Consider the following 27,267-nt stretch of genomic DNA (forward strand, 5'->3'; position numbering starts at 1 on the left):
AAGTTTTTGTTTTTAGTCAAAGAAAATTTAACTGGAGTAGCAGGTTTTTTAAAAAGGTAGAAACAAAAACAAATAAAAAAACTTTTCTCTCTTCCTCCCATAGTTAAACTCAGGTTTGTTGCTTCTGATTTGAGGCAGATAGTGTGTTGCTTAAATCCACATGATTGTGTTCTGGTTGCATTAATGATTACTAGAATAGAATTACAAATACTCCACTATTACTTCCAGTCTTCAGCCAGATGTGAATCTGCTAAGTTAAACAAAGACTTAAGAGTCTCAATTCTTTTTTCATTACTTTTTTCCCCTGAATGCCACATGAAAGAACTGGCTAAATTCTTCTTTAAATTCAAAAATTAATGAGGGTGGCATTACTCACTTTTGTAATTCAGAGACTCTTGACTCGGAGATTCTCGGAGGTTGAGGTTTCAGCTCTCAGAAGCACAACCCCTAAAGCGTGTTCACTGGGAAGAAAGGGTGAAGCCTCCCTCTTCTAGGGGTGTTGCTCATAAACCTCGATATAATTTAGGTTCTCCTTCCTCTTCTGAAGAAATATATTCTTAAGGCCCATATTTCATTTCTGGTTTGGAATATTACAAAGGTTGTTTGGAAAAGTGTTCTGCCATTTTTCCCACATCAATTTCATTAGTGAGTCCAAAAATATTATTTGCTAAATTAGACGTTTTTATATGTTCTTTTGTTGATCAAGTGCAATCATCTACAAATAAGTTTCCTATTAAAATGTACTCACAACGGCTCAAAACAAAGTGAATTTTTATTATTAAGAGTGTTATATTTTAAAGAGACTAAAAGTCAGCTTACTGATGAAAACCCCAAAAAGGGACAAATTGGTTTGAACTTTCACAAGAATGGAAAATGTTTAATAAACTTAGAATGGCGGGTTTATTAAACTATAGTGTTATTTACAGCCATAATGTATCAACCACAAACACAAAAATGTGTTTGCATGGCATGCTACAACAAAAGCTTTATTCAGTTCATTCAGAAAACATTGGCAAAATAAATTTCAGTTGCAAATTCACAGATACAAGCTTCAAAGTATAAAGTTGTATATAACAAAAAATACAGGTAATATTTTATAGCAATAACTTACGGATACAAACTAAAGATAAACTACAATTTCACAAAAAAATTGTAAACATTTTGCACACTTGTCAGTCCTTTCTTTTAGGCAAAGTGCTCTTTAGATGACAAATAAATTAACAGATACACACTAAAGTGAACTATTTCCAGACAATACAAAAAAAAAGTTTTGTTTTTTTTCTTGTAAACATACATTTTACAAAAAATGAAGAATCGATAAAAGTGTCTTGCAGGCCAACTATAGATACATACCTGGGCAGCAAAATGATGTTGGAAATGCTTTGGGTGTTAAATAAAAAATTAACATTAATATCCTTTCAATCATATTTTACACATAATAAATGACAAGTTTATATCCTTAATCACTTCTATCCCTGAAAAAAGGAATTAAGTATGACTTATTGGCAGTTGTGTCATTGAATGGGGTAACAAGGGCTGGAGTCCAAGGGTTGTTGGTGAATGAGCTACAAAACAGAAAGAAATTTTCAGATCAGCTTAGTAGGGTGAATAAAACTGATTTATAAACAAACAAAACGAACAAGGCCATGTGCTTTCATTACTCATTATAGCTAAGTACACCAAGCTGTGCAGCAGAAGCATTAATTTATTCAGCATAGTGAAAGTAGGATTAAATGAGAATCCAGGAATAATTTTACTCCCAAGTCTTTATTTAGGATCACAAGCTTTAATGTCCTCCATCCAGAACCTATTCACTGCACTTTACCCTGTAGCTAGAAAGAAACATGAACTTTGTCTGCAGAGATGTTCCTAGCTTTGACATGAAAGTATCATTGGATGAACCCCATAATTCCCATTCATTAGTGCTTAACTGCCTCCTCCATAAACATACCATCAAAATACACTGACTCAGGCAACATTACAATCTTTCATATGAAAACACACAATATTAATGCTAATTTAAGTAATTAGGGGTAATGGTACAGGCACTTATTTTTTTATTTAACCAGAGTCAAAATAAGTTTACACTTTCTGAAGGGCTATGTTACTTCAAAACAACTCTCTCTCTGAGAACTAGAAACACTGGACAAAATTTTTAAAAATTGGTTGAAGACATCAGGAAGACACCAATGTAGTGAAAACTTGTAGTCAAGTCCCAGAAGAGAATGGAAAGAAAACAAGGCTACTTTTCTCCCACAAGATGAATGTCAACTTTAAAAGACAAATGAATGCCTGAGAGGCTGAGAAGTTGAGAAAAGATTTCAGGAGTTAGATTTGACTGGGTTGTGGGAAACAAAATTTTAAAAATCAGGGTTCACTGAAGAGGGAGAAGCCTTGATAAAAACACCTTCAAGCTTTTGTTTGGGACCCTAAAGGGCAAAGTCCAAGGAGTTGTGAATCAGAAATAGTCTAGTCCTCATGAGGACTCATGCCCGACTACATTAAGCTGATCTTCCCCTATCCTAACTTTCTGCCAGAAGCAAAATTTAATCCTCACTGGCAGATGATATCATCCAGAGCCTCAAATTATTTTAACTTTCCTATGCCCAACACCTGAAATGCAATTTTAAAAAAAACAACCAAATAAGAAATGCCTTGACTATAAACCAAGAGAAAAAAGACAAAGAAAACAAAACAGACCTACAAGAGATGCAGATACTAGAGCTATCATCCGACATGAACTTTAGTAAAACTACAAATAATATACCAATAACTAAGGCCTAAGTGAAAAGATAAATAATTTCAGTTCAGCATAGACCAAGAACCCATAAAAAAGAATGAAATGGACATTGTAAAACTGAAAACTATAATAACTGAAATTAAGAACTTACTGGGGGAAGCGGATGTGGCTCAAGCAATTGGGCTCCCATCTACCATATAGTAGGTCCAGGGTTAAATGCCCAGGGCATCCTGGTGAAGGCAAGCTGGCCCATGTGGCGAGCTGGCCTGCGCAGAGTGCTGCCCTGTGCAGGAGTAATGCCCCACGCAGGACTGCTGGCCCACATGGAGAGCTGGCACAGCAAGATGACACAACAAAAAGAGACACAGAGGAGAGAGAATAAGAGACTCAGCAGATGGGGAGCTGAGGTGGCACAAGAGAATGACCACCTCTCTCCCATTCTGGAAGGTCCCAGGATCAGTTCCTGGAGCTACCTAATGAGAATACAAGCAGACACAGAAGAATACACAGTGAATGGACATGGAGAGCAGACAATGGAGGGAGGGGGAGAAATAAATAAATAGTCTTAAAAAAAAAAGAACTCACTGGATGAGTTTAACAGCAGATTAAATGTAGAGAGAATTAGTGAACTAGAAAATAAGTCAAAAGAAAATATCCAGATTAAAGAATGGTAGGTAAAGTATGCCCTAGGCATGTTAGAGAAGCCAATACGCCAACAGACAAAAGACATGAATAGGCTCTTCACAAAAGAGGATCTACAAATGCCTAGTGGAGAAAAAAAAATCTCAATCTCATCAGTCAATAGGGAAAAGCAAATTTAACTATGAGATACCTCTACATACCCATCAGCTTGGCTAAAATTAAGATGTCAGACCATACCAAGTATTGACAAGGATAGCACCTTGAACTCTCATATACTGGTGGTATATGAGTGTAAACTGATTCAATCCCTGTGGAAAATGTTTGGCCTTATCTATTAAATGTGAGCATATGCTTACCCTATAACCCTATATTCCTTTCTGAAGTGCTCAATAAATAGAAGTGTGAATTAATTTGTACCAAAAAGCATGTGCAATGTTCACAGCAGCACATTCATAAAGCCCAAAGAGGAAATAATGCAAATGTCCATCACTCATAAAATGGATGCACTGTGGTATATTCCTCCAATGGAATTTTATATAAGCAATGAAAACAAACAAACCATTGATTCTTGCAACAACACAGATGATTCTGGCAATATAATTGAAAGTGAAAAGCACAAAAATTCTTTTTGTATGATTCAATTATATAACACTCCACAACAGGCAAAATTAAAATACTGTTTTAGAAGTCAGAACAATGTTACTTTGGAGGAAAAGGATAAGGATTGGGAGGGGACATAAGAGAGGTCCGTGGGGTGCTAATTATGTTCTACTTCATCTGGGTAGTATTTACATGGATATATTCATTTTACTAATTCATCAAGCTGTATACTACTGCATGTGCAAATTTCTGTATGTATGTTTTGGTTTCAATAAAAAAATTTTTAACAAAACTCAGTAAAATCCAATATAAAAAATCTGAATGTGAAGTAAATATTTCCTCTGACTATAGGAAAATTAATTATTATTAGATGAAAAGTAAAAAATAGTAAAGCAAAAATCAAGCACTGAAAGTAATCATTATCAATATTTGTATTTGGTTGTAAAATGGATATTAAACTTGTCCCTTAAAAGCAGTCACAGAAGTAAAAACATTTGGATAGTTCTGCTCCCTACTATACCCCACTACCACCACCACAGTTTTCAGTTACTACTGAGGTAATATTTCAAAATATGAATCCCATTAATAATCCAATATTAGAAGTTATTAGTTATTGGTTGCTTGGGCTACCTACCATCCATATAACTATGTAGCGCAGTTAACATCGTCCCATCTTGGGGCACGTAGGCAGAATAAGCCATTTCTTCTAACATGGGTGGAGACAGTCTGGAGGGTGGGACTGCTGTGACCGGGGCAGAGGAGGAGTGGTTAGGACTGACATGTTTCTTGTGGCGTGCTCTACAATTCTGAAACCACACCTGAGAGGGGAGAAGAGCAAGGCAGCTATGTCACACATCAGCTTCTGAGTGCATTTACCAAGCCAGTCTAAAAATGACATGCAGCCTTAATTATTCTTTAGTATAAGCATAGCATCTATCTAAATAGGCTTTTTAAAAAGTTTTGTAGACGGAAGGGAAACATTTTAGCCCAAATCACAATGATCATTTTCTTTGCTCAAATAATAAGTCTTTGGCATTTTCTTAAAGCCAAGTATATGCTAAACTAGCATCTTTCAATTTAAAAAGAGCCCAAGAATTTCAGAAAAGTCTCCATGGTTTACTACTGGCATTTGGGACAAAAAGGAAAACAGAAAAATACCTGTAATCAGAATTTCAAAACAAAACAAAACTACTAAATGTATTCTTAAACACCTGCTGGACTTACTTCAAATCCTTGTACAAATGACTAAAATCCATATGGAGAACTTAAAGCTTCCTACATACCTCAATTCAATTATTCCACATATGTTTTTAACCTGCTAACTTCAATTTCTCTAAGAGAATACATAGTTTATTCCCCAAGAAGTATGTTACGGTCAAGCCCATAAAAAGAAAATAACGGTAGTATTTAAGTAGAGTAAAATCCAAACACATCCTCTGGTGAAACCGTTCACAAAATGTAAAGAGCTAACCACCTATATCAAGAGCTATCACAGAAATAAAGGAAGCAAATTGAAGGCAAACTGGAGGTTACATCCAGATCAGGCTAAGGCTAGCCTAATCACGCTTCCATAATTAACCTGCCTGTGTTTACTGAATTCCCTGCCATCAGATAAAACAGGACTATTATCATATCATAAAATAATATAGCATTTGTTTCCTATCATTCAAAAAAAAATTCTGTCATGAGAAGTGGAGGGATAAAAATTTTAAGGGAAAAAGAAAACTTCGGAATCACAGGAGAAGGCAGGGTAAGGTCAGGGACATAAGTCTTTGTCCACATGGCTGGTGGGTAGTTACTGATGTCAAAAGGGTTGTTGTTATGGGAGAAGTGGGGTGAGGAGGGTGGAGGATATATGGGGACCTCATATTTTTCGAATGTAACATTAAAAAAAATAAAGACAAAAAAAAGGGTATAAGGGATGATTAAAGTGCAACAGAAGGAAGCTGGAGAGAATTCATGGGAATAAGCTGGCCTGATTTCAAAGATTCACCCTGCCCCATGGGACTCAAAAATAGAAGGTTGTCAAAGTATAAACTCCAGGGATTAAAACTAAAGGACTAAAAGCAAGTGGCTGAATGTTTCAAGTCACAGCCTTCTCCATGCTCTAGGGAGTTAACAATACTCGTGCATACATATAAAAAGACCACAACTCAGTCTCCAGCCACATTTTTGCACAAAGGCTCTATTAGCAATAGGTGCCACTGCTGCCACCAGCCCCATCTAACCAAGCTCATAAGCTCACAATTCTTCAGTTTGTAAGGGAGACCTGTAGGCACTACCTGCCTTTTCCACTGTGCCCAGGAGATATATGTCCCAGAGGACTACTTAGACTCTAATATACATGGCACTATGGTTTCCAGGATTTCTTCAAAGTATTTTTTGTCTCCAATAAATTATATGTTGGCATGAACATAGTCAGTTGTAAAAACAAGCAAATATACGGTCCCATCTTTTGACTGAAAAGAAAAAGAATGAAAGGAAAAAAAAAAAGAGTCCCACAACTTTGGAAATAAATTTAACAAAGGCATGATGAACAGCAGAATAATTTCCTTAATACTAATTCAAATAGCTCCTTGGCAAGATCATCTACAGGTAATCAAGGAGAGAGGCTTGCAAACACGGGGCGTCATATAATCTGCACAGCAGCAAAATACAGCTGATGATTCCAGACACCAGAAAAAAATTTTGACATGAGGGCTATTTACCTTCAGAAATTAGTTAGAAGTCCTTTCTATTATTTTTTTTTTCATTTTCAATTTTATTTTTTTTTTGTCGTTATTTTTTTAAATGTTACATTAAAAAAATATGAGGTCCCCATATACCCCTCATCCCCCTCACCCCACTCCTCCCATAACAACCACCTCCTCCATCATCATGGGACATGCATTGCACTTGGTGAATACATCTCTGAGCACTGCTGTACCACATGGTCAATGGTCCACATTATAGTTTAATTTCCATACTGACTTAAAATTTTCTCTGTCTGCTTTGCAAACCTCAGACAAGGGTTAAAATTTCATCTGAGCAACAAACAGAAAATTAGGCCCTTGCTTTCTGAGTTCTAAATCATAAACTATAAGGTGAAAATAGACTATTTTGCTAAAGGAAAGACTAATTCATAAACTGAATCTCTTAGAAAACTAAAAGAGCCAAATATAAGAATTTAGGGTACAAAAACAATGAAGGGGAAAATTATTGGAAAGAATGGTTTAATATATGATTTAGGGAAAATGGGCTACTCATTTAGGAGGAAAAAATAGATAAATCCCTACCTCACATGCAACCAAAAGTCAATTCCAGATAGATTAAAATTTAGGTATAAGTAATTAAAATCATAAATGTTTAAGGAAACAAATGTTAATACTGATATTGTAGAGAATATGACAAAGGCCAAAACTAGCAAAGAAAAGATTGAGAGATCTGAATATATAAAAATATAAAAGTTCTACATGGAAAAAATAAAATTAAAAAGAAATTGATAAACCATGAAAGTTCACAATGATAGGCAGGATTAAACATTCATAATAAAAATCAGTAAGATAGAGATCAAAGAAGAAACCCAAGAGAAAAATGGGCTAATGACCTGCAATTCTAAAAAATTAGAGGGTAGGGATGTGGCTCAAGCTGTTGAGTGCCTGCTTCCCACATGGGAGGTCCTGGGCTCAGTTCCTGGTGCATCCTAAAAACAAAGACAAACAACAAGCAAGCAAACAAACAAAAAACCAACTCAGGGGAGCCGATTTGGCTCAGTACTTGAGCACCAGCTTCCCACTTATGAGGTTCCAGGTTCAATCCCCAGTTTCCATATTTCAAAAAAAAATTACAAAATAAACAAACCTGTTCGAATTCATGGATAATGAAAGAAACAAAAATGGAAACAATAAGATTTTATTTTCTAACAACCAAATTGGGAAGGGCCACAGAATGATATTACATTCAGAATTTGCGTCATTTGGGGAAAAGAAAATTCTCGTGTGCAGCTACTGCCAGAACGAATCGTTAGGAACTTTCTGGAAGAAAATTTTTGCAATAATTAAAAGCCCTAAAAAAATCGTTTTATTTTTTGATTCCGAGATCCCACTTCTAGGAATTTATCCTAAGGAAACAAGTGAACAAGTATATACATACAACATTTAGTTTTGCAGCACTGTTTATAAAAGTAAAAAATTAGAAATGAAATAAATTGTGCTATGCTCAATGTATGTCTCATAAAAATTATGTAGATCTAACATGGAAGTGTATTTCTAGTATACTGACTGAAAAAAAATAGCAGTATACATTTATTCTATTTCTATTTCTGTGAGATATACAGCTCATAATTCACATACCTGAGAGGGTAGGTGAATAGTGATTGCATCTGGATGCAGTGCTATCACCATCTTTATCCTTTGATTTTGGTACAATGATGATTTGTTATTTATGTCTCACTAATCATACTTGTAACTAGTAAAGGTAAGACTGTCTCCATGTGTGAGCTCATACTTCCTCCCTCATCTTTGGATAATTTGTTTACATAGTTAGAATTAAGGCTTAGTAATCAAATGTATTGAAAATGCCCAAACACTAGGAAGGAGTTTGAGGCGGAAAGGTTATTTTGAGATCAAAGTAATTAATTTTGCTGGAATACTGTGAAAAGCTATATAGATATTCAGAACTACCACAACAAAGAAATATTTACAGTTTGAGATAGAGGAAGCTTCACTTCTAGATACAGAAAACTCACTTGCTCCAATGGTAGCCCATGCCATTTTTCTATCCTTTCACACCAAGAAAGTTCTTGATCCTTAGTGAAATCTACCTTTTCCTACATTCTTTTCCAGAGCACTGATTCTGCTTTCTGCAGGACAACCCTTCACAGGTATTTTAAGATACCTATTCTGTATGTATCATCCCTTCCTTAACATCTCCTAAACTTCTTATCTCCAGATAAACAGCCCTGGTAATTTTCATATTAACACATGCTTTCTAGATCCTTCACAATCTTGGTGACCTTTCTTTAAAGGAAACACACTTTTGGAAGTATTAGCCTGTCAATCCCTTTTTAAAATTTGACATTTTGAAACAAACACAATATGCTGGACATCTGAAAATCGTTGAGGCGGTGGGACTTGCCTCCTTAGAGAGCCTTGTAACACTGCAAACCTCTGGGACTCTAGGTCTTCAGAGATACTGCAGGACACTCTCTTCTTTGCATCATCTTCTTGAAACCACTTCCCTTCTTTGGCATCTATGATGCTTCCACATCAGATTCATCCCTTGATTCTGCTACTATGTCCCATTCAAACAGCACTTCTTACCTGCTCTCTCCCTAAAGCCCATTTTCACCTTTTACTCTCCGATTTATTTCTAAAGAATCACATTCATTTTCACAGCTTTAAATCTCTTTGCTTGAGTACCATTCATCCTTTCAAATACTGTTTACATGTCCAACTGTCACTATTACTGCATCAACAGCAGAACTAAGAGTTCAACCCCCTCCCAACTATCAAACCAGTTTTTCCATTTTGACTTTAACATTTCTTCCAGTCGTACGATTCCCATGGATACTCTGACTTAAATTTTAAGAGTCATTTTTTACTCCCCTCTGCTTCCTAATTTTAGTTTCCAAGTCCTTTTCTTGTCTCTGTAACATCCAGCACCTGTCATCAATGTGCAATCAAAATGCTTCTGGAATGAATTCCTGGACCATTACTCTAGCTAAGTCTCTTTCTAAAATCACTACTTGCCTGGGCATCTGACTGATCTGTCTACCTCTATCTAGCCTCTCCCAACTCTTAATTATTTCTATGTACTGTCACTAGTCCTTTCTTCCTAAAATCACTTATCATGGCTTTTTCCTGCTAAAGAAAGCACTGCGTTCATAGGCTTCCCCAAGTTTGGCTTCTACCATTTCATTTTCCACCACTTCCAAACATAAACCCCACATTCCAATAAATCTTCTCGAACTCATCCCTCTTGGGCTTTGTTCACACCATTCCCTGAATCTGGATCTTTTATGATGGCAATCAACATCCCCTTCACACACACACACACACATACACACTCAATCATAGAAAAGTGAAAAAAGCACTGACTCCAGAACTCCAAAAACAGATCTGGGTTGCAATCACAGTTGTCTTTATTAGCCTGAAGATCTTAGGGTTGCTGTGAACGTTTTATGAAGTATCATGTGCAAAGAATCATTTGATAACTGTCAGCCCAGCCCAACCAGGCTATTTATCAAGTTTTAAAAAACTGATGTAGAGTGTAAAGAAACCTAAAATGGGAAGCAAAGTTTTTTGATATTTCTTCACAAAGAAAAACAATCCACACTCACAAAGATCTAAAATTTGAATGATTACTATCTCTGTTGGTTAATCTTTAAAATAATCACCTGTATCACACGTCTGCTCAAGCCTGTCCTTTCTGCCAGTTTCTGAAGGGTCTGTGCATCTGGGTTGTTGTCCTGAGCAAACTGTGCTTGCATAACCTGTTTTTAAGAAATGTAGGTAGTAAATAGCCAAAAATAAACTTAGTCTGCGTTTTGATAATGGGAGAGATAAGACATGTACAAGAAAAATGGGATACTTGTTTTATTACTTGTTTATCACTTGAAAATCAATACAGAGATGTAGAAATGATAAAGAATGCATGTTTTGTGCACTTACACTCAAGGTGCTATGCTGAGATCTTTAAAAAATAATCCATTTCAACATAAAAGCTTGTTTCTCAATTATGCAATTAAAAATAAGCTCACCTTTTTATTTCTTCCATTATTAAAACCCACAAATGAAATACTTACAAAGGTTTATCCCGATTATTATTTTTTTCATTTTTGTGAAAAAATGCTAGCATTAGAAAACTTAATTTTCTACTCACATTCATCTCCAATCTCTACTGAGCTGACCAGGTTCAAAGTTCTTAATATAATTTTTATTGGTCTGCAAATAGTACACAGCTCAAGAGACAGAATCCATTTTATCATGATTCTGTCATTATTTATTTTGAGTACCTGCTGTTTGGAAAGGAATATCTGAGTTCTTAAAAAAAGACACCCATCAGCCTATTGAGTAAACTTTTCTGGGGTTCAAAAATTTATATACTGAAAAAGCTCTCAGGTGATTCTGATGGGCTCTCAGGTGATTCTGATGTGAATCTGCACTGGAACCATTATGCTAAGTGCTATGAGAGAGTGACACATTAAAAAACTGCCCCTGTCCTTCCTTTCTGGGGAGTGGGGGGTGGAAGAGCCATACCAATAACTACCTAAAATACAAGGCAAAAGGGGTTGCAAGAGGGAGGGAGTACCAGAATAAAAGCACAAGTCAAGGGCTTTGGACTCTCTCAGAAAAGGAAATCATTACGATATAAAATAGGATACTTGACTTGTATTACTTGAGTGTCAATCAATCAGGGGAAGTAATATAAAATGTGAATAACACATCATAAAAAATGAAGAAAGCAGAGCTGGGCATCCAATACAACTGCTTGTCCACAGGCATGGGATAGGGGTAACTAACCTATCCAAAGGCCTTAAAAACTGATGGCCTCTCCACCCTTTCTATCGGGCAAAACTAACTGCATTCTCCACTATGTTCCTCATATAATGCCATCTTTTGCCACTGCACTGGTCACAGAGTAGCTGAGTAATTCATTTGCAAGTCTGGTTCTCCATCACAGAATGTGAGTTCTTTGAGGACAAGGGAAATGTGTTATTTCTTCATATCCCCAGGAATTAACCCCATTATGCACCTAAGAGTTTAGACAGAACGGACCTTGACAATGTGAGAAAAGTGTGAACACCATGTGGAGAAAAAGACTAGTTTTGTCCTGGGAAACCTTATTAGGTTTGCATATTACATAATTTTTTCAGTTCAGTTCTCTCCAATTAATATAGTTACTCTTCTAGAATAAAGTGTTCCTGGCGTCCTTTCTAGCTGTACCATATCTATACACTCACTGTAAACAGCATAAGGATTTCTGGTTAGAAACAGGCAGAATTGAGAAGAGGACTTGGCCCAGTGGTTAGGGCATTTGCCTACCACATAGGAGGTTCATGGTTCAAACCCCGGGCCTCCTTGACCCGTGTGGAGCTGGCCCACGCACAGTGCTGATGTCCCTGTGTGTAGGGACACAGGAGTGCTCCTCGTAAGGAGAGCCGCCCAGTGTGAAAGAAAGTGCAGCCTGCCCAAGAATGGCACCGCACACCCAGAAAGCTGACACAACAAGATGACGCAACAAAAAGAAACACAGATTCCTGGTGCCGGGGGGAAGGGGAGAGAAATAAAGAAATCTTTAAAAAAAGAAATGGGCAGAATTGGCAAAAAGGCCAAAAATCTTGCTTCAGTTTACCTTTCCTACTACCTATGTGTTATTTTAGTATCTTCCTTTACAAACAGAGGTGTTTATTTGTAGTTGAAGATGAAAGAACCCAAACAGGAAAAATGTAAAAAAATTATTATTTTTTAATCTTTCAAAGAGAAAAGTTAAGAGATCTTTGGCAATTTGCTTGTAAGGTCATTATTGATAATTTATGAAGCAAAAACAGCATTTGCTTTTCACAAATGCATTTCAAAGTCACAAGTTTAATAATCGAACCAAATCACATTTAATAAACCCCCTTCACTTCTACTTAGTTTCACTATTCTCCAGGCACTAATGCTGGAGAAACACAAACCTCCTCTCACACGGTCAAGGTGTGAGCCTCTGTGGACACTCATCACCTTCATGCCAGGAGGTCTACATAACTACCAGGAGTCTGCATAGTAGCAGCTGACCAAGTCACTCTGAGAGTAGATTAAAATAGGTGCTAATCATGGCATATTTAACACTAATAATATCAAGCAAGTGCTTCCAACTACAATAAGCAAGCCATAATATTGGCAGGAACTTTCTAAACATCATTTCTGCAAACAGGGGACAACATTTGAATTATTTCTTCCACCATATCCTGTGAGTCAAACTATTTTTTATACCCGTAAGATTAATACCCATAAGAATTTAGGGAAATTCTCTGGTTTATTCCTGGCACTTTAACTCTCCTCTGTACAAAGCAGGTTCTTAAGGAAATGTTTTGGCTCACTGGTCACCTATAAGATTCTATTATTTTGAATTCAAGCACTACTTGAACATACTGTTTTTTTCTAGAAGGTAGGACAACTTGACGATGAGGGTCCATTACCTGAAAACATTATTCATGTTTTTAAAAACCTACAGCTATCCCAGATTTCTGAATCAGAAAAATGTTCTTGTAGAGAAGAATCATATCTCATTTGTTTCAGCTATCCCCGGCATAAGATAGATGCTAAGAAATATTGAAGAAATGAGGACATGTTTTGAAAGTATATCACTTCTGCTCTCATTTGTTAAAACTATGATTCTGATATATATTTTCTAAAACTCAGGATTTAGAACACATTTTACTACAATAATGTATGGCTTAAATATTTTATGAACATTTGTAATTTAAAACCATAAGGCTATCTACAAGACCAGAGTCTTACTTTTTGTTTTTGCTGCTGCATACATTAAGCGGAGATTTGTTAAGGTGCAGTTCCACTGACTGTCTCCTGGGCAGACAAAGCAAAATTAAAAGACCAGAGGTTTGGGTCCAGATCTTTTCTCTGCCATTCCCTGGGTGGCAAGCCTTGAGACAGAGTTCTTGCACTTCTTCGATAAGGCTACCTATACCTCACACAATTGTTGCAAGAGTTAAAGGAGATGATGTAGATAAAATACCTGGCATAGGAGTTGGCATAGGACCTTAGCAAATATTATTCTCATTTATTTAATTAGCATCTATAATTTTCTTCCTGTATGAGCTTATGTATTTACGTAGTTTTAAAATTTACAATTATCATTTTGATAATTTTTACACTAAAGTTATCAACCTTGTAATTTTGAAAATTATAGCCAACAATTCATGTAAACAGCCCATTTTTAAAACAATATATTTACATTTGGGATTCTGTTTTAAATATTGGATATTTGCCAGGTCTCCTGCATACACTCAAATCTCCTAACTTAGGATGTTGTGTTACCTTCAGTATAACTCTATGAGGCATTCAGAAAAACAAGGTTCAAACAGAGAAATTTCTTTAAATTACTTTATCATTATTTTACTACTTATTAATCATGTGTTTATGCCTAAATTAAGAAATCCAAAATGATCACCTAATTGGAATTTTTTCAGATGGATCTAGATTATAATACTAAATTGCTTTTGCCATTAAATTCTTTTTGAAATATTTGTGTCACATCAGAGATTCTTTCCTAATCATTGTCAAAATAAAAATTCCATCTTGAAATATGTTTATTGTATTCATCTTAAATCCAGGCAGTACTTGATGACTACATGTGGGTTTTCAAAACATTAATTTGATTGGTTTGTTAACATTGCATAAATGTCCTTTAAAGTCTGAGCTAAACTGGATATGGTATATAAAACACCCAGCTGTACTTGGTACATGGTAGGGGACTCAATGAATGTTACTTTACCTTAACATAAAACAAATATCTCAGCCACATTAATCTTTTAGAAAACGTGATTTCATTATCTGAAAAAATGTCAAAAAGAATCATTATATGTGTAGACTTAAAAATAAAGCAAGGAGTAATTATTTTCTTGACAATTTATATGAATCAAATTTATGACAGTCATAGTTATATTTTAGGACAGCTATACTGAAAATAATCCCTCCCTCTTCAGGGGACACAATCAACCTTTAACATCAAATTATAGAATTACTCCCTCTATACTCTAAAAAGCAAGAGGTCTACTTGATTGGAGCCAACCAGTAGGTTCCTGTTTACGCTGAGGCATATTCAATTCTTTCCTACTCAGAAAACATACAATCTTGTCCATGAGAAGGCTGATTGCGGTTTGTTAAAAAGACCAACACATTAGTGCCTCATAGACCACATACAGTATATCTCTTTCTGTTAAGGGTCTTAAACTATTTTGTCTCCTATTGTAATTATATGTAGTGATATAAATGCCTGGGTTAAACTGATATTATCAGGAAGTCAAGACTGATCAACATTTTGTTTCTACTTTGATGTTGATACCAATAGACCCCAGGGAAACATAGCTTGAATGACTAGCTCAAATCATGACTCTGAAAATATTGATAAACATTTTAGGGCAACCAGTATGTTTTTATACACTTGTCAAGTTAGTTTTCACAAAAAGCACAGGCTAATCTTTTTGAAAACATAAAAATGTTTTTAGGCAGCATGGAGATTGCTACAGAATTTTTGGTGGGGAGGGACTTCCAAGATCATAAATTCATTGTCATGTCTACCTGGAGCTGATCTGCTGTAAAGCTGGTTCGAGCTCTTTTTGCCGGTTTTGGATGATTAACATCTTGCTCTGTGAGGAGGGCACCTTCCACACTAATCCCATTACCTGTAGTTAAAAAACACACCTTACATGTTGATAATCTAAATAGGTCTGCCTGTCATGCAGTAACAGATTTCTTGCATCTCTGGGCGTGGTGTGAAATGGTACATATCTTCTAGTTTACAAACACCATGAGTTACATTTTAAAACAAACTACAAATAGACATTGGAAACAAGATACCATTTATAGGCTTGCATATGTAGTCAAAAGTACAAAAAAGTTAGAAGGGTAACATCTAGGGACCTATTCTTAGGAAGGCAAATACAGGGAAACCACTGGCTACATAAAGAAAAGGAGAACCCTAATCTAAGGCTGCTGTCTGAGAATATGGCACAAAGCAAATACACACACCACCGCTTTCCATGTAAATAAATGGATAGGGATCATCACTAACAGTGAAGTACTTAACGAATTTCTGCACAATTGTGTTTGAAAAAATATAATGTATTAAGATGATCTTAGGAGAAATAGTTTTTATCCTGTATTTACTGTCCCAAAAGATTCAAAGGTACTTTAAATATATATTTACCATTTTCCACTTCTCTTTTTAAATTATCCAGCATGCAGTCATAATGCACTCTGCAAAGGACTTTCTCTTCCACCAAAGCAAACTCCTCTCCTGTGGAAAGTTGCCTTTTGCAGGAAAAGCAGGCAAAGCATGCCAAGTGATAGACATTCCCCTTGGCCCTCCGGACCCAGTCAGTAGAATGGATGTGCCTCCCACATCGAGAGCAGCGAGTTCCATACCTTCTATAGTAAACAGAAGGGCAGAAGGAGGAGCTTTTCAACACTTGGTGAGACATTCATCAGTTAAGATAAACTAACATTATTTTACTCATGGATTAATTTAAGTGTTTATATACTTGGAAATGAAACAGGAATCAATTTTTCTGAAATCAATATGGTAAACAACTATAGAAATGAGAGTCACAATTCAAACTTTCTTTATAAAAACAAAACCTTATTTTTACTCTAAGGGAAGATTTGATCTTTGTCTTTTAAAATAAATGGAATATGCGTTTCAATACTTCCCTGGTTTTGACAAATAACATTGTATTTATAAATTTACCAAGAGATTCAAGATATACATACCCAGATGGAGAAGCAATAAGAGCAGAAATTTACCAACTGAAGATAAACTTTTATAACTTCTCAAACCATGTTGTAATAATTTTTAAATGCTTTAAATATCTTTTCTTAAAAGTTAAAGCATTTAAACATTTAAAACTGATATTATCAAAAATGAGTAACACTTTTTCTTTCTTGACTCTAACAGATGAGAAAGGAAAGCTCAGAAATGTTCCCTTTGGTTAGAAAAGCTATTTATTGCATTGTTATCCACAACAGGAGGGGATATATTATCTAAAACTTCCAGAGACATATCTGGACATTAAAATGCAGGTTAATCTTAAGAAAATGCCAAAGCTATATGTAAATATTTCTTGTTTCTCAGAGTGACTGGACACTCTTTGTCATGACTCAGACAGGGCCTGGCATATCCAGATCAACAGAGATTAGTACATGTGGCTGTGTCGAGTCTTCAATACATTTTAGGGTTATTGTCAGTTGTTTGTTTTGCTGTTAATTACTGTGAAAAACTGAACACTAAAAATAAATTTCAGAATAAAATATGAAACAACTTTAAAAATCCTAAAATCTAAACTTTCAATAAATCTTTAAAACTAGACCTTTCAAAGGGCTTTAAATAACCATTAAAAATAATATTAGCATATCTTAAGTGAGAGAGAGGAGGCAAATTGCTACTATTGTAGAAGAAATGGGAAAGTAAACTTCATGAGGAATACACAGTTTAAGTAATTATAAAATTCTGTGACTTTATAAAATAAAGGACTCTGTGTTTCATGAAACACTTTAAATTACCTGGTAATTTTATTCAAATCAATCACTAAACTCTCTGAAATTACTTTTTAAAATGGAATATAAACAACATAATTAATATCACAAACTTTATTATGTCCTAATTTCTAAGTTTCAAAATGAACATTTTTTCTTCACTTAGAAGTTCAAATAAAGAAAAATATGGTAATTTTAAGAATCATGCTTAAGAATGATTTCAATTTCTAGACAGCTGTCCACAAAGAATTAAACTTAATTCTAGCAGAAGCTTCACATTTAAATAACTGCCAGAGAACACACAGAGAAATCACTGTATTTAAAATCTTATCCTAATATAACCTCACAAAATAAAGATCAAAGAACAGCCAAAAAAAACGAAGGATTTTCAGGCAGAATAGTTAGACTTGGCATATTTTTGATACTGGAATAGTATGTCCTGCTGATTAATATAATTTGCCATAGTCTCCAAACTGCTGGCATTTTATAGGCATTTTACTAGGGATTATTCTATATTATAAATCGGTAAAAGCCTATCAAAACCTTGATTTTCCCCTAAGTGATTTTATTTATGTTACTACTTACACCTGAATAAGGGACTTTGCCATGTACTTCCTATTTTGTACCTAGGCACTGCAAAGTAGGTTCCCAGTTTTTAATAACTAAAACTTTCACCCCCAAAGCAAAAATTTCATTTAAAATTAGTTTTAAATAGCTAATTCCTAAAGAAGGTAAACATGCTTGTTTTATTTGTTTTGATGAATATGAATAAATAGAAATATCAAAGCATTCTCATTTTGAAACCCGTTATATAAGAAAAACTAGGCTTCAATAAATGAAACGGGGAAATATATAATAATTCCTTGGGGTATCTAGTTTACTAAGAAAACATTTAATAGTATACCTGAAATAATCAAGTTTGCAGAAAATGTCTTTGTCTTTGATGTAACAGCTGGTGTGCCTTCCTAAGGAGGTTCTACAGACACTGCAGGAGAGACAGCGGACATGCCAGCACAGGTCATTCACCTGGGAAGGAAGAGGGCAGGGGAGAGCCATTCTAATATCACACTTAGGAATTGCATTCACTGGCTTTGTGCTTTAGGCAATTTAAAAAGCTGGTCCTTTCCTTTTTTAACACATTCTGGGAATATTGTCACCCAAAAGGTGTTCCTTACATAAATGTTCATCTGGATATATTCTCTTTCAGATCTCAACCACAAAATCACACTGGTGTATTCCACTCTTGGTGTTTAAAATTGTTTTATTCCTTTGAAGGAAGTTAGATTTTTTCCCCCGCTTAAATTGAACCTCTAAGAACACAGGGTAAATTCTAATCATTTTAAAATCTAAATATAGGCTTTTTCCTTTCTTTCACCAAATTCTTCCCATCAAGGAACCAGGTAGCTAAGGAAGTGAATTCTCAACCAGCTGGTCAAACAATTATAAACTGTGGGCCGGTTAAAGACAAAGGTAAAAAAAGGAACTTTTCAAGATAAATACTTACCCTTATATAGAAGCCATGCAATCCATTTCCCTCATAAAACAGAAATTGCTTAAGTAGATTTAAACGATGATATAGCTGAAGCCCTGGCTCCCTTCTAACATAAAACTGCTGTACAGAACAATAGAATCAAGGAGTAAAGTATTGGTAAACCTACGTAATGATCTGATTACTGGAGAAAATATTAATGTGATTATAAATAGTTCTCAAAAGACACCCAAGTACTGTTTTCCATTTATACTTCAAGGAATTAAGGATAAAATGGTGTTTGATAAAGCACAGGTACAGTTACACTTTCTATAGGAATATTAAATACAGTCAATTCAGGGAACAAACCATAATTGCCCTCACTTTGTTGCTATCATACTATAAGCATCATAACTTAGCCTTTGAGAATGAAGATAAATATTGGATTGAACTTGCCCAAAACACAGACTTCAAAAGTTTAATGGACACCAAGAAGGAGATTTATGCTCAATTAAAAGTACAGCAATGATTCAAAACCACCAGTTATATCTTTCAAATTATCTAATGCCTAAAGAAGGAAAGTGATTGTGAAACATGACTTCTGTTATACTATTTTAGAATAAAAGCTGTCTACTAATTCCATTAGATTAAAACTATTGTTCACAAGTTTTTCAGTGATATGAAATAGAAAGGATACTGACAGAAGCTAAAAGAAAGAAGTTTCACTGGCTTCTATTTACAATTATGTGCCTCTTCCGAAAACATTCATAACAGTATTATTTCTGATGAAATTTTTTAAGTTTTTGTCTTGCTACCAAAGAACTATATGCTCACTATATAAAAAATATGGAAAGGCAACAGACCAAAAAAAAAAAAAAAAAAAATTCAAAGAAACCAGAATAGAAAACCATTGACAATGGTGAAATACTGTCCTAGAAATAAAGGTGTATTTTCATTCTACTTTTTCTTAAATGGCCTGATTATGATGCAGTTTAGAAGTACAGGCTTCCTTAGGGCCTTCTGTATTTCAATTTTATCTAGGCTTTTCTTTTTTAAAAAAATTGCTAAGCCAGCCCCAACACTTTCCTCAAAGTATACTTTACCAAAAATAAAAATAAAAATAAAAAAGGTCCTTAGCCTTCCACTTCTTTGCCAGAGAAGAAAGTAAAGTGAAGAAAGAAGATTCTAGAAAATAGAAGCTTCAATGACTGGTATTGATCCAATCTGTAAATACCTACATATCTAGAACCAAGCCAGAAAAACCACCAAAACAACATGGCACTAAAGTATTAGATCCATCTTACTCCTCTCACACATTCCATTCTCTCTCCATTTTACCCAGATGGTGTTTTTCTATATAAACTACAACATCCTCAAATACAATATCTATACTACATCTAATAATATTTTTTTCCAGTGACTCAAGTTGAATTCAAACTTATCTGAAAGAATAAGAACTCAAAATGCCAAACAAACAACAACAACACACACACATACACGACACCTCAGAGTCCTTAGGCAATCATTAAATGCCAACTTGAGTTAGAACTAATACACTAATATTTATAAGTAGTGCAATAAAACTGAAGGGCTCAAAGTGAATACTTCAGTCGTATGACAAAGGACAGCTTTATATAACTCATATTTTATATAGTACAAATAGATATGTATTATGAGACCTAAAAATAGTTTAATATATAAAAGATAAATGTTAGAAACTCTTTTATCTATCTCAGAGATGGATTAAGAGTCACTTGATCATAATCTTTTTTCTGTATTTTCTTTGCTGGGAAGTGCTAAAACCTACATAGAGCCATTTAGAATCATTCTTAAGGATTCTGCTAATCATTGGGAGAGCTCATTGAAAATGAGAGGTTAGCTTTCACCCAAAAGATGATTTTTGAAATATCTCAAAGGCTTAGATCTAGATACATAAAACAGGAATCTTGACACAGATTTAAAGAGAAAGCAACGTTAATTTGCCAACTTTAACAATCACCCACCCAATAAGATTAATTTAGTCATTTTTAATCTTTTCACCAAAAATACTTTCTGTGCTTTATCTGGGTTGTCTCTATAGGGTATCATTCCCATTTTGCAGATGAATAAGCTTTGTACCTTGAGGTAGAAACTTAAAGAAACCTCTCAACTTGCATTTTAAATTTATAATCTTCATAATCAATCCTTTGAAAAACAAGGGGGAGAAATAAAAAGTGAACTGGTTTACTATTAAATCAATGTAGGAGATACCATTATTTTAAATAGTGGTTTTGAAAAAACGTACTGGAGTTGAAAGACCAAGATATTAGGATTCAGGCACATAAAGACATGATCCTGCCTCTGTGACAAGTATAACTGTGAGCTGCCAAAATTTTTATGCCAAAATTCTCCACAATATTTTAAAGGGAAAGTAAAACAAATTAAGACAGACAGCCAAGTCTCAAACCACCACTTAAAGCACTTCACCCCAGGCTTTTTTTTTTTAATCTAACTTTACACATCATTGTTTTTTTCTCCAAGCACTGGAGGTGACATAAAATACAACATTGGGCCTTAATAGGACCATGAAAGTGCTGAAAATGGTTATTAAAGTCCTATAAAACTTGTACCTTAGAAAAGCCTCAGGTAACCATAAAAAAAAACCGGGTTGAAAAAAAAATTGTCCAGAGAACATCCATTAAGGCACTTTACAGTGGTTCTCACCAAAGGGGACACGTCGAACGGTAACTGGTTGACATACCATACCGAACTGAAATTCTTATAAGCATGCAGGATCGTGGGTGTTATTTGGGGGTTACAGGGCAGTCAATTACGGAAAACAAAGATTTTAAGGAAGAAATAATCCGAGACTCGGTAAAAAATGTTCAGGCAGGCCCCTGATTCAGAAGGGGAAAGGGACTTCTCCACTTCCATTTCCTTCCAAGTCGGTGACTGACTTCAGCACATGCACCCGGGGACTCGGCACTTCTAGACCAAGTTGTGTCACATACAAGCTGTTTTGCAACAACATGGGAGATTCTGAGATTTCTTCTGACACTCTTCCCCACCGCCTGGGTTGCTTTTTACTGGGCCGATTTTCTGAGAAAGCCTAAAACCTCAAGCAATAACTTGAGTGGGAACTAGGGAAAAAATTAACTTTTCTCTTTCTCCAGAGCTCCCACCGCATCCCCACTCGCCTTGGGCCTCGCGCCGGTGGCCCCGCCCTACCTTCAGAAGATACTTGTCCACGATCTCCAGGCCGCAGCTGTTGCAAACACATTTGCCAGGGGGGCAGCCTGAGCCCGAGGCCATGGACCTGGGCGACGACGATGGGGACAGCGGGGCGGAGGAGGAGCAGGAGTCCTCGTCTCCCGCTCCCTCCGGGCTCACCTGCAGGAAGCCGCAAGGTGCGGTCACAGGAGGTTCTAGACCCCTCCTCTCCTTTTGCATCCCACCGCCACTACCACCCCACCCCCTCTTTCTCTTCCCCTTCCCCGGGGCCAGCCCCTGGCACAGGAAAGTCTCACTTCCCGCCGGACCCCCGGGTCCAAGGTCTGGCCACGCACTCTCCAAGGCTGCCGACCCCTGACCTCGAGGGCGTCTGTGCCTCCCGGCCCTGCCTAGCCCGTCGTCTCCTCCGGCTAAGCTTCTTAGTCAGCCCCGCCCCAGGCCCTCCCTCTACCCGCTCCCCGAGGGTCCAGTCCGGCCCGGGAAGGAGCCCCGGGCCAGGCGCCCCGCGTCCTGCGCCGCCTCCCCACGGCAAGTCTCGCCAGCTGCCCGGGTTCGACCCACTCACCAGCCCCCCTTCACCGGCGCCTTTCCGAGTTCTCCCGGCCGCCAGGGCTGCAGTCCGCCCGCACTCCTCCGACATGAGTCCTGGGCACTGCGGGATGGGATGAGGGGAGGAGGGGGGGGAGAAACAGAGACTAGAAGTTTAGGACGAGGGCCAGCGGCTCGAGCCTCGGACTCTCGGCACGTGAGGCGTGCTAATGAAGGCGTCCGCGGGCCGGACCGCGCGTGCAGCCGTCTGGGCGCCTGAGCTCGGGCGCCGCGGGCGGGCGAGCGCGCAGACTCCCTCCCCTGCCCGCGAGCCGGCGAAGCCCGGCGGCACGCCCCGAGCGCGCAGCACGGCGGCCACCCCAGCGCCGAGGGCTCGCCCGGCGCGCAGCGGCGCTCCCGGGACTCTCGGCCTCCAGTGCTCACCGGAGCACGCCCGTTCCCCGCCCCCCGCCGGGGGTAACAAGTTAATAACAATCATCCCGGCACAAAGCTTTTTCTTTCTAGACGTCAATCACCGCAGAGCGGGGATCACCCGGCTAAAGGAGGTGCGGGGGGAGGTGGAGTGGGAAAGAAGAAAAGAGGATGGAGGAGGAGACGGAGGAAGAAACTTGATTTCTTTAATAACCTCAATTAAAAGAGCAAGACACATATATTTTTAAAAGGGGGCTTTTTGAATTGGATAGCCCAAAAGGTGAAGAGGTTTAATAGGACACTTGAAAGCTAATTACAGCGGGATTTAAGGAGCCTGGTGTTTGTTCCAATGACAATTTGAATGAAAATGCTTCAGATTAAACCGAGCCAGCAGCTCTTTCGTAAACTTACAGCAATTAGAGCCGCGAGTGATTTACACCCGTTTCTTTAGGTGTAAATTGCCACTTATTGCTCAGTAAGTCAACATTTGAGCTACTAAAGGATTATTTTTAACCAGCGCAAAATGCGGGTCGAATAATGGAAAATATCCAGCTGAATTTAATTTGTGCTATTAAAAAAAAAACCCTCAACCAACCTTAGTCAAAATTTTTAAAGCAACAACGCGCGTTACTCAAGTGTTTCCAAGCCTTTGCCGGTGTTTTATTCTTAAATGAATGCTCAGCCTTTCTGGGCTTTTTCTGCTTTCGTTTACGAGAACTGTAGCTTGGATGAGATGCAAAGTCCCCGCACTCGAGCGGGCCACAAATCTGTATTTCTGACTCTCCGCCTCTTTCTTTCCCTCCCGCCGGCATCCAGGCAATCCCGGTCGGAACCCGGGGCTCTCCAGGACCCTTTGACGGCGTGTGCTTCCCACGCTGTACTCAGCGCAGCTGCACGGAGGCCGCGTCCTGACAGACACAAAGGGAGGTTAAGTGGAGAAGCCCGGCTTTCGCTCGGCGCGGGAGCAAACACCTCAGCCACGTAGGGTGTGGGTCCCGCGGAGAACCCCAGACGTACCGTAGGTAGTATTCAAATTTAGAAAGGGAGACACCCTCCAGAGTGGGAAGAGCTTGTCAGTTTCCCCCATTGACTCAGATGAACAATGCGTCAGGTTGTGCGTCCTGGGAGTTGCTTCTCTTGGCATTTTAAGTAAAATGGTCCTCCTGGGACCCCCGAGGCCTTCAGGGAATCGAGTCTCCCACTGTCTCTCCTTGGCCGCGGACCGCGAGACAGCGCTAAGCGCCCCGCGGAAGGAGGCTTCCCTGTGGCCCGCACGCGTCGCCGGTGGCCGGACGCTGAGTGCTGCGGCTGGGTTTGGCCCGGTCGGCAGCTGCCCGGTCCTCCCCACCCGCTCTGCCGGACCACCACGACCACCGCGGTAAACAGAACAAAAGCACGACTCACATGGACCCGAAAGCGTCTTAGGCTCGAGGTTTCGTCTCCCAAATTACAGCCTCCATGCCTCGAGTTAGGTGAGCTTGGGGGGAGGGGGAAATGATTGCTAACTAAGGCTCCTACGTAGCAACAACAACAACAAAATGCCAGGTCTGAAGCTGAAGCTGTTACAGGCAATCTCTGAATCTGGTTTGGAACCCCAAACAGCTCGCGTTTCAAAGAAACTGCTACTCAGCTGGTCTCGCCAGGCGTCAGCTCGCTCACCTTCTCAGGGGGAACCGCCAGCTCCGGCACGTCCTTTTCTTCTAGTTTGCACACAAACATCTGATCGCTCTTCCAATACATGGCACTGCTAGGGCTGCTTATCACATACCAACTCCAGAGGGTCAGAGGCTGTCGGTGACTGCCGATCTCTCCCACACCCCGTCTCCCGCCCAAAGCACTAATAAAAGCTGACTCCCTTAAGGGTAAGAATGCTTTGTCAGTCTTCGTCCAAAGAGACCGCTGTAAGCCGTGACCACTCTCTGATAGACTGTTAAGATTCCTTCCCAACTTCAGCGAGGTCTCTCCCTCCAGGAAAAGAAAAAAAAAAAGTTTTCTTTTCCAGAGGGTGGAACCTTACCTAAAAGGAGGGAAGGGGGTGTGGGGGAGAGTCTTTTCCTGGAAGAATAGCCTCACCTCCTTAAGGAAAACCCGCCTTCTCTACCAGTTAAGATCTTTATCAGGACAAGCCAACTTATTCCAGGTTTAGTATTAAAGAAAAAAAAACTTTGGGGATGGCTTGCTAACTTTTGATTAAAAAAAAAACCCAACAAACTGCTCTCTGCATTTGCCGTGACTTTCTAGCTCTCGCTCCCCCAACCAAAACCTAAACAAAGATTCAGGTTACACATCTCTTTCTGCAGCAAGCAGAAGGGAAAGCAGAGGTCTGGGTGACTTGAACATTTTAGTCATTCTCCTGAAACTCACAGCTCTGTCTAGCCAAAGATCGCAATTGCTCCCTGACAGCCTGAGTGCTGGTTTATCTAGCGGTTCGTGCTCCCTTTGCGAAAAGTTTTCTCATTAAGATAAAGAAGGAACATCTGAGCAGCACACAAACTTATGATTTGCGACTAGATTTGAAATCAAGGCTACAAGAAAGACAAAAGTATGTTGCTAATGAGTATTGCTCTTTCATCTCATCCTAGACAAAATTTAAGCCCTAAAAGTGGCCAGCTGCTGTCGAAAGTTTTTGGTGGGCATTGGGGAGGTACTCAGCAAGCCTTAATTGCGATTAGGATTGGAGGATGTGTTTGTTTAAATAGCTTCTTTATGCTGTGGTCTTTATTTCATTATTTAGTGTATGAAGGGGAATTTGGCAAGAGACTATTTTAAAAAGGACTTATTTCCATTTTTCCCTTTTTGAGAAACAAAACAGAAACTTCTGAAACAAGTAGTATAATAGCTGGGGGTCTCTATTTCTTAAAGGCCTTCAACAAAAATGATGTGATGCTGCTTCAATTAGAAGGATAAAATAATAGACATATATATAAACATATCTTGCCTTATTTGTCTAGAAAAGGAAGACCAAAGTGCTTGCAGTGAGTGGTCAGCTGCAGCACTAGCGAAGGGACAGTGGACAGGGATAGGTAGACTTTCCTGTGATGAGGTGTGATTGTGGAGCGGTCTGCAAGTAATGACTGCAAATTTAGTTTTTCATCAAATGCATTTTCCTCCCATAAACACGAGTGTCCTTAAAGCAGTTGGTTACCACCATTGTCTTTCTTTCGGCATCGCTGCGCATACTTTAATATTAGCCATCACCCTGCTTGTCTTTTCTGGGGAATCCTGCTTAAATTTACAGAGTTGGGGAAAAGGGGGACACTATGATTAATCTGTGCCCTTTTATATTAGAGGATTGAAGCCTAGGGGTGGACTGACTTCTCAAAAAGCTAACCTATGCGTGGGGAACAGAGACTTGTGTTTTTCATCAAGCGCAAAAATCAGTATTTGGGAGGAAATCCATATAATGTATTTTCCATGAAATAGCAACTGTCTCGAGATGGTTCTTCCGAACGGAGAGACAAGAGTCTTGGAAAACGTTGCCCCCATCAGGCTATGTATATAGCAGGATTGAAAGTAGAATGAAAGTAAAAGTCCAGTTCGGAGATTTAGTTACAGTTTTTTGTTGTTGTTGTTTTGGTTTGTTTTAGTTTGGTCAGTTTGAAAAGTGAATCTGGGGACTATTTTTCTGCAGTCCGCTAGAATTAGTCGCGCGGGTCACTGGAAATCGAGAGCGAAGGCGCTGTTTTGGGGAAGTAGGGTTCTGGCGCAGGCGTTTATGAAGTCTTTCCACCCACCCTCGCCTAATCAGGCGGCTCTCAATCAGGTTTTCAAAATACTAATCTTGACCTAAGAGCTCCTATCTTTGTATAAGTGGAGAAAATGATTTGTTTTTAGAGGTTTCTGAGCTTGGGGAAGAGAAATGGTCGTCGGCCCTTAGCAGAAGATCTCAAAGACTGGTCTGGAGTCTCCTCTAATCCAGGCGGCCAGAGAGATGCGGACCTTTCTCGCCGGGTAATTGCGCTTACCTACCCTTGCCCTGTAGGCCCCTCAGAGGTGAGTCTCTTCTTGCGGTGTGAGCCTTTGGTGGTGTATGAAGGCGGGAGGAGAGCAAGTACTTGTAATGAATGTCCCGACTGAGTGCCCCGCCCGTCCTTCGCCCAAAGACCTCCTGACCCCTCGTCTGGGATGAGCGCTTAGCCGGGTCGCCCCTGAGCAGTGGCCCTGCTCTTTGGAGCTTGGGTCACACCTTTTACACACTTTCCTCCTCAGCTCGGGCAAAGGGACGGTTCGCCTGCTTTTTACAAAATACCTCTTCTTGTGTTAGATGCTTGGGTGAAAAATCAGAAGGGCTATTTTTGTCTTTGTGATGAGGTCTTTTAGTCCAAACTCCAATTAAGACCAGTTTTGGACGAACGAGGACAGAAAAACAGAAAACCACGTCATCTACCGTGCCCGCGGGCAAGGAAACG

At 38.5% G+C, this 27,267-nt stretch overlaps 1 protein-coding gene across 1 annotated transcript; it reads right to left on the reverse strand.

The window, feature by feature from the left end:
* Positions 1-799: 799 nt before the first annotated feature.
* LHX8 (LIM homeobox 8) lies at positions 800-24,869 on the reverse strand. The gene is made up of 9 exons (XM_004482916.4): positions 24,518-24,869; positions 22,464-22,550; positions 21,896-22,057; positions 18,125-18,246; positions 15,896-16,116; positions 15,268-15,371; positions 10,359-10,454; positions 4,617-4,800; positions 800-1,565 (listed from the first exon to the last, which is right to left on the reverse strand). Exons 1-9 carry the CDS (start codon positions 24,596-24,598, stop codon positions 1,489-1,491), a joined length of 1,134 nt encoding a protein of 377 aa, XP_004482973.2. The 5' UTR covers positions 24,599-24,869; the 3' UTR covers positions 800-1,488.
* Between the last annotated feature and the right edge of the window lie 2,398 nt (positions 24,870-27,267).

Source organism: Dasypus novemcinctus, chromosome 9, assembly GCF_030445035.2.
Source record: "Dasypus novemcinctus isolate mDasNov1 chromosome 9, mDasNov1.1.hap2, whole genome shotgun sequence".
NCBI classification, from domain to species: Eukaryota; Metazoa; Chordata; class Mammalia; order Cingulata; family Dasypodidae; genus Dasypus; species Dasypus novemcinctus.

Bases quoted from the DNA above. Each gene is read 5' to 3' on its own strand.
- LHX8 (XM_004482916.4), bottom strand. From the start codon at position 24,598: ATGTATTGGAAGAGCGATCAGATGTTTGTGTGCAAACTAGAAGAAAAG. The intron at 18,247-21,895 runs GTAGGGCGGGGC...CTTCCTTCCCAG, and splicing joins TGGACAAGTATCTTCTGAAG to GTGAATGACCTGTGCTGGCA. The intron at 15,372-15,895 runs GTAAATATATAT...TTTTAACTACAG, and splicing joins AAAAAGAGAAGTGGAAAATG to GTAATGGGATTAGTGTGGAA.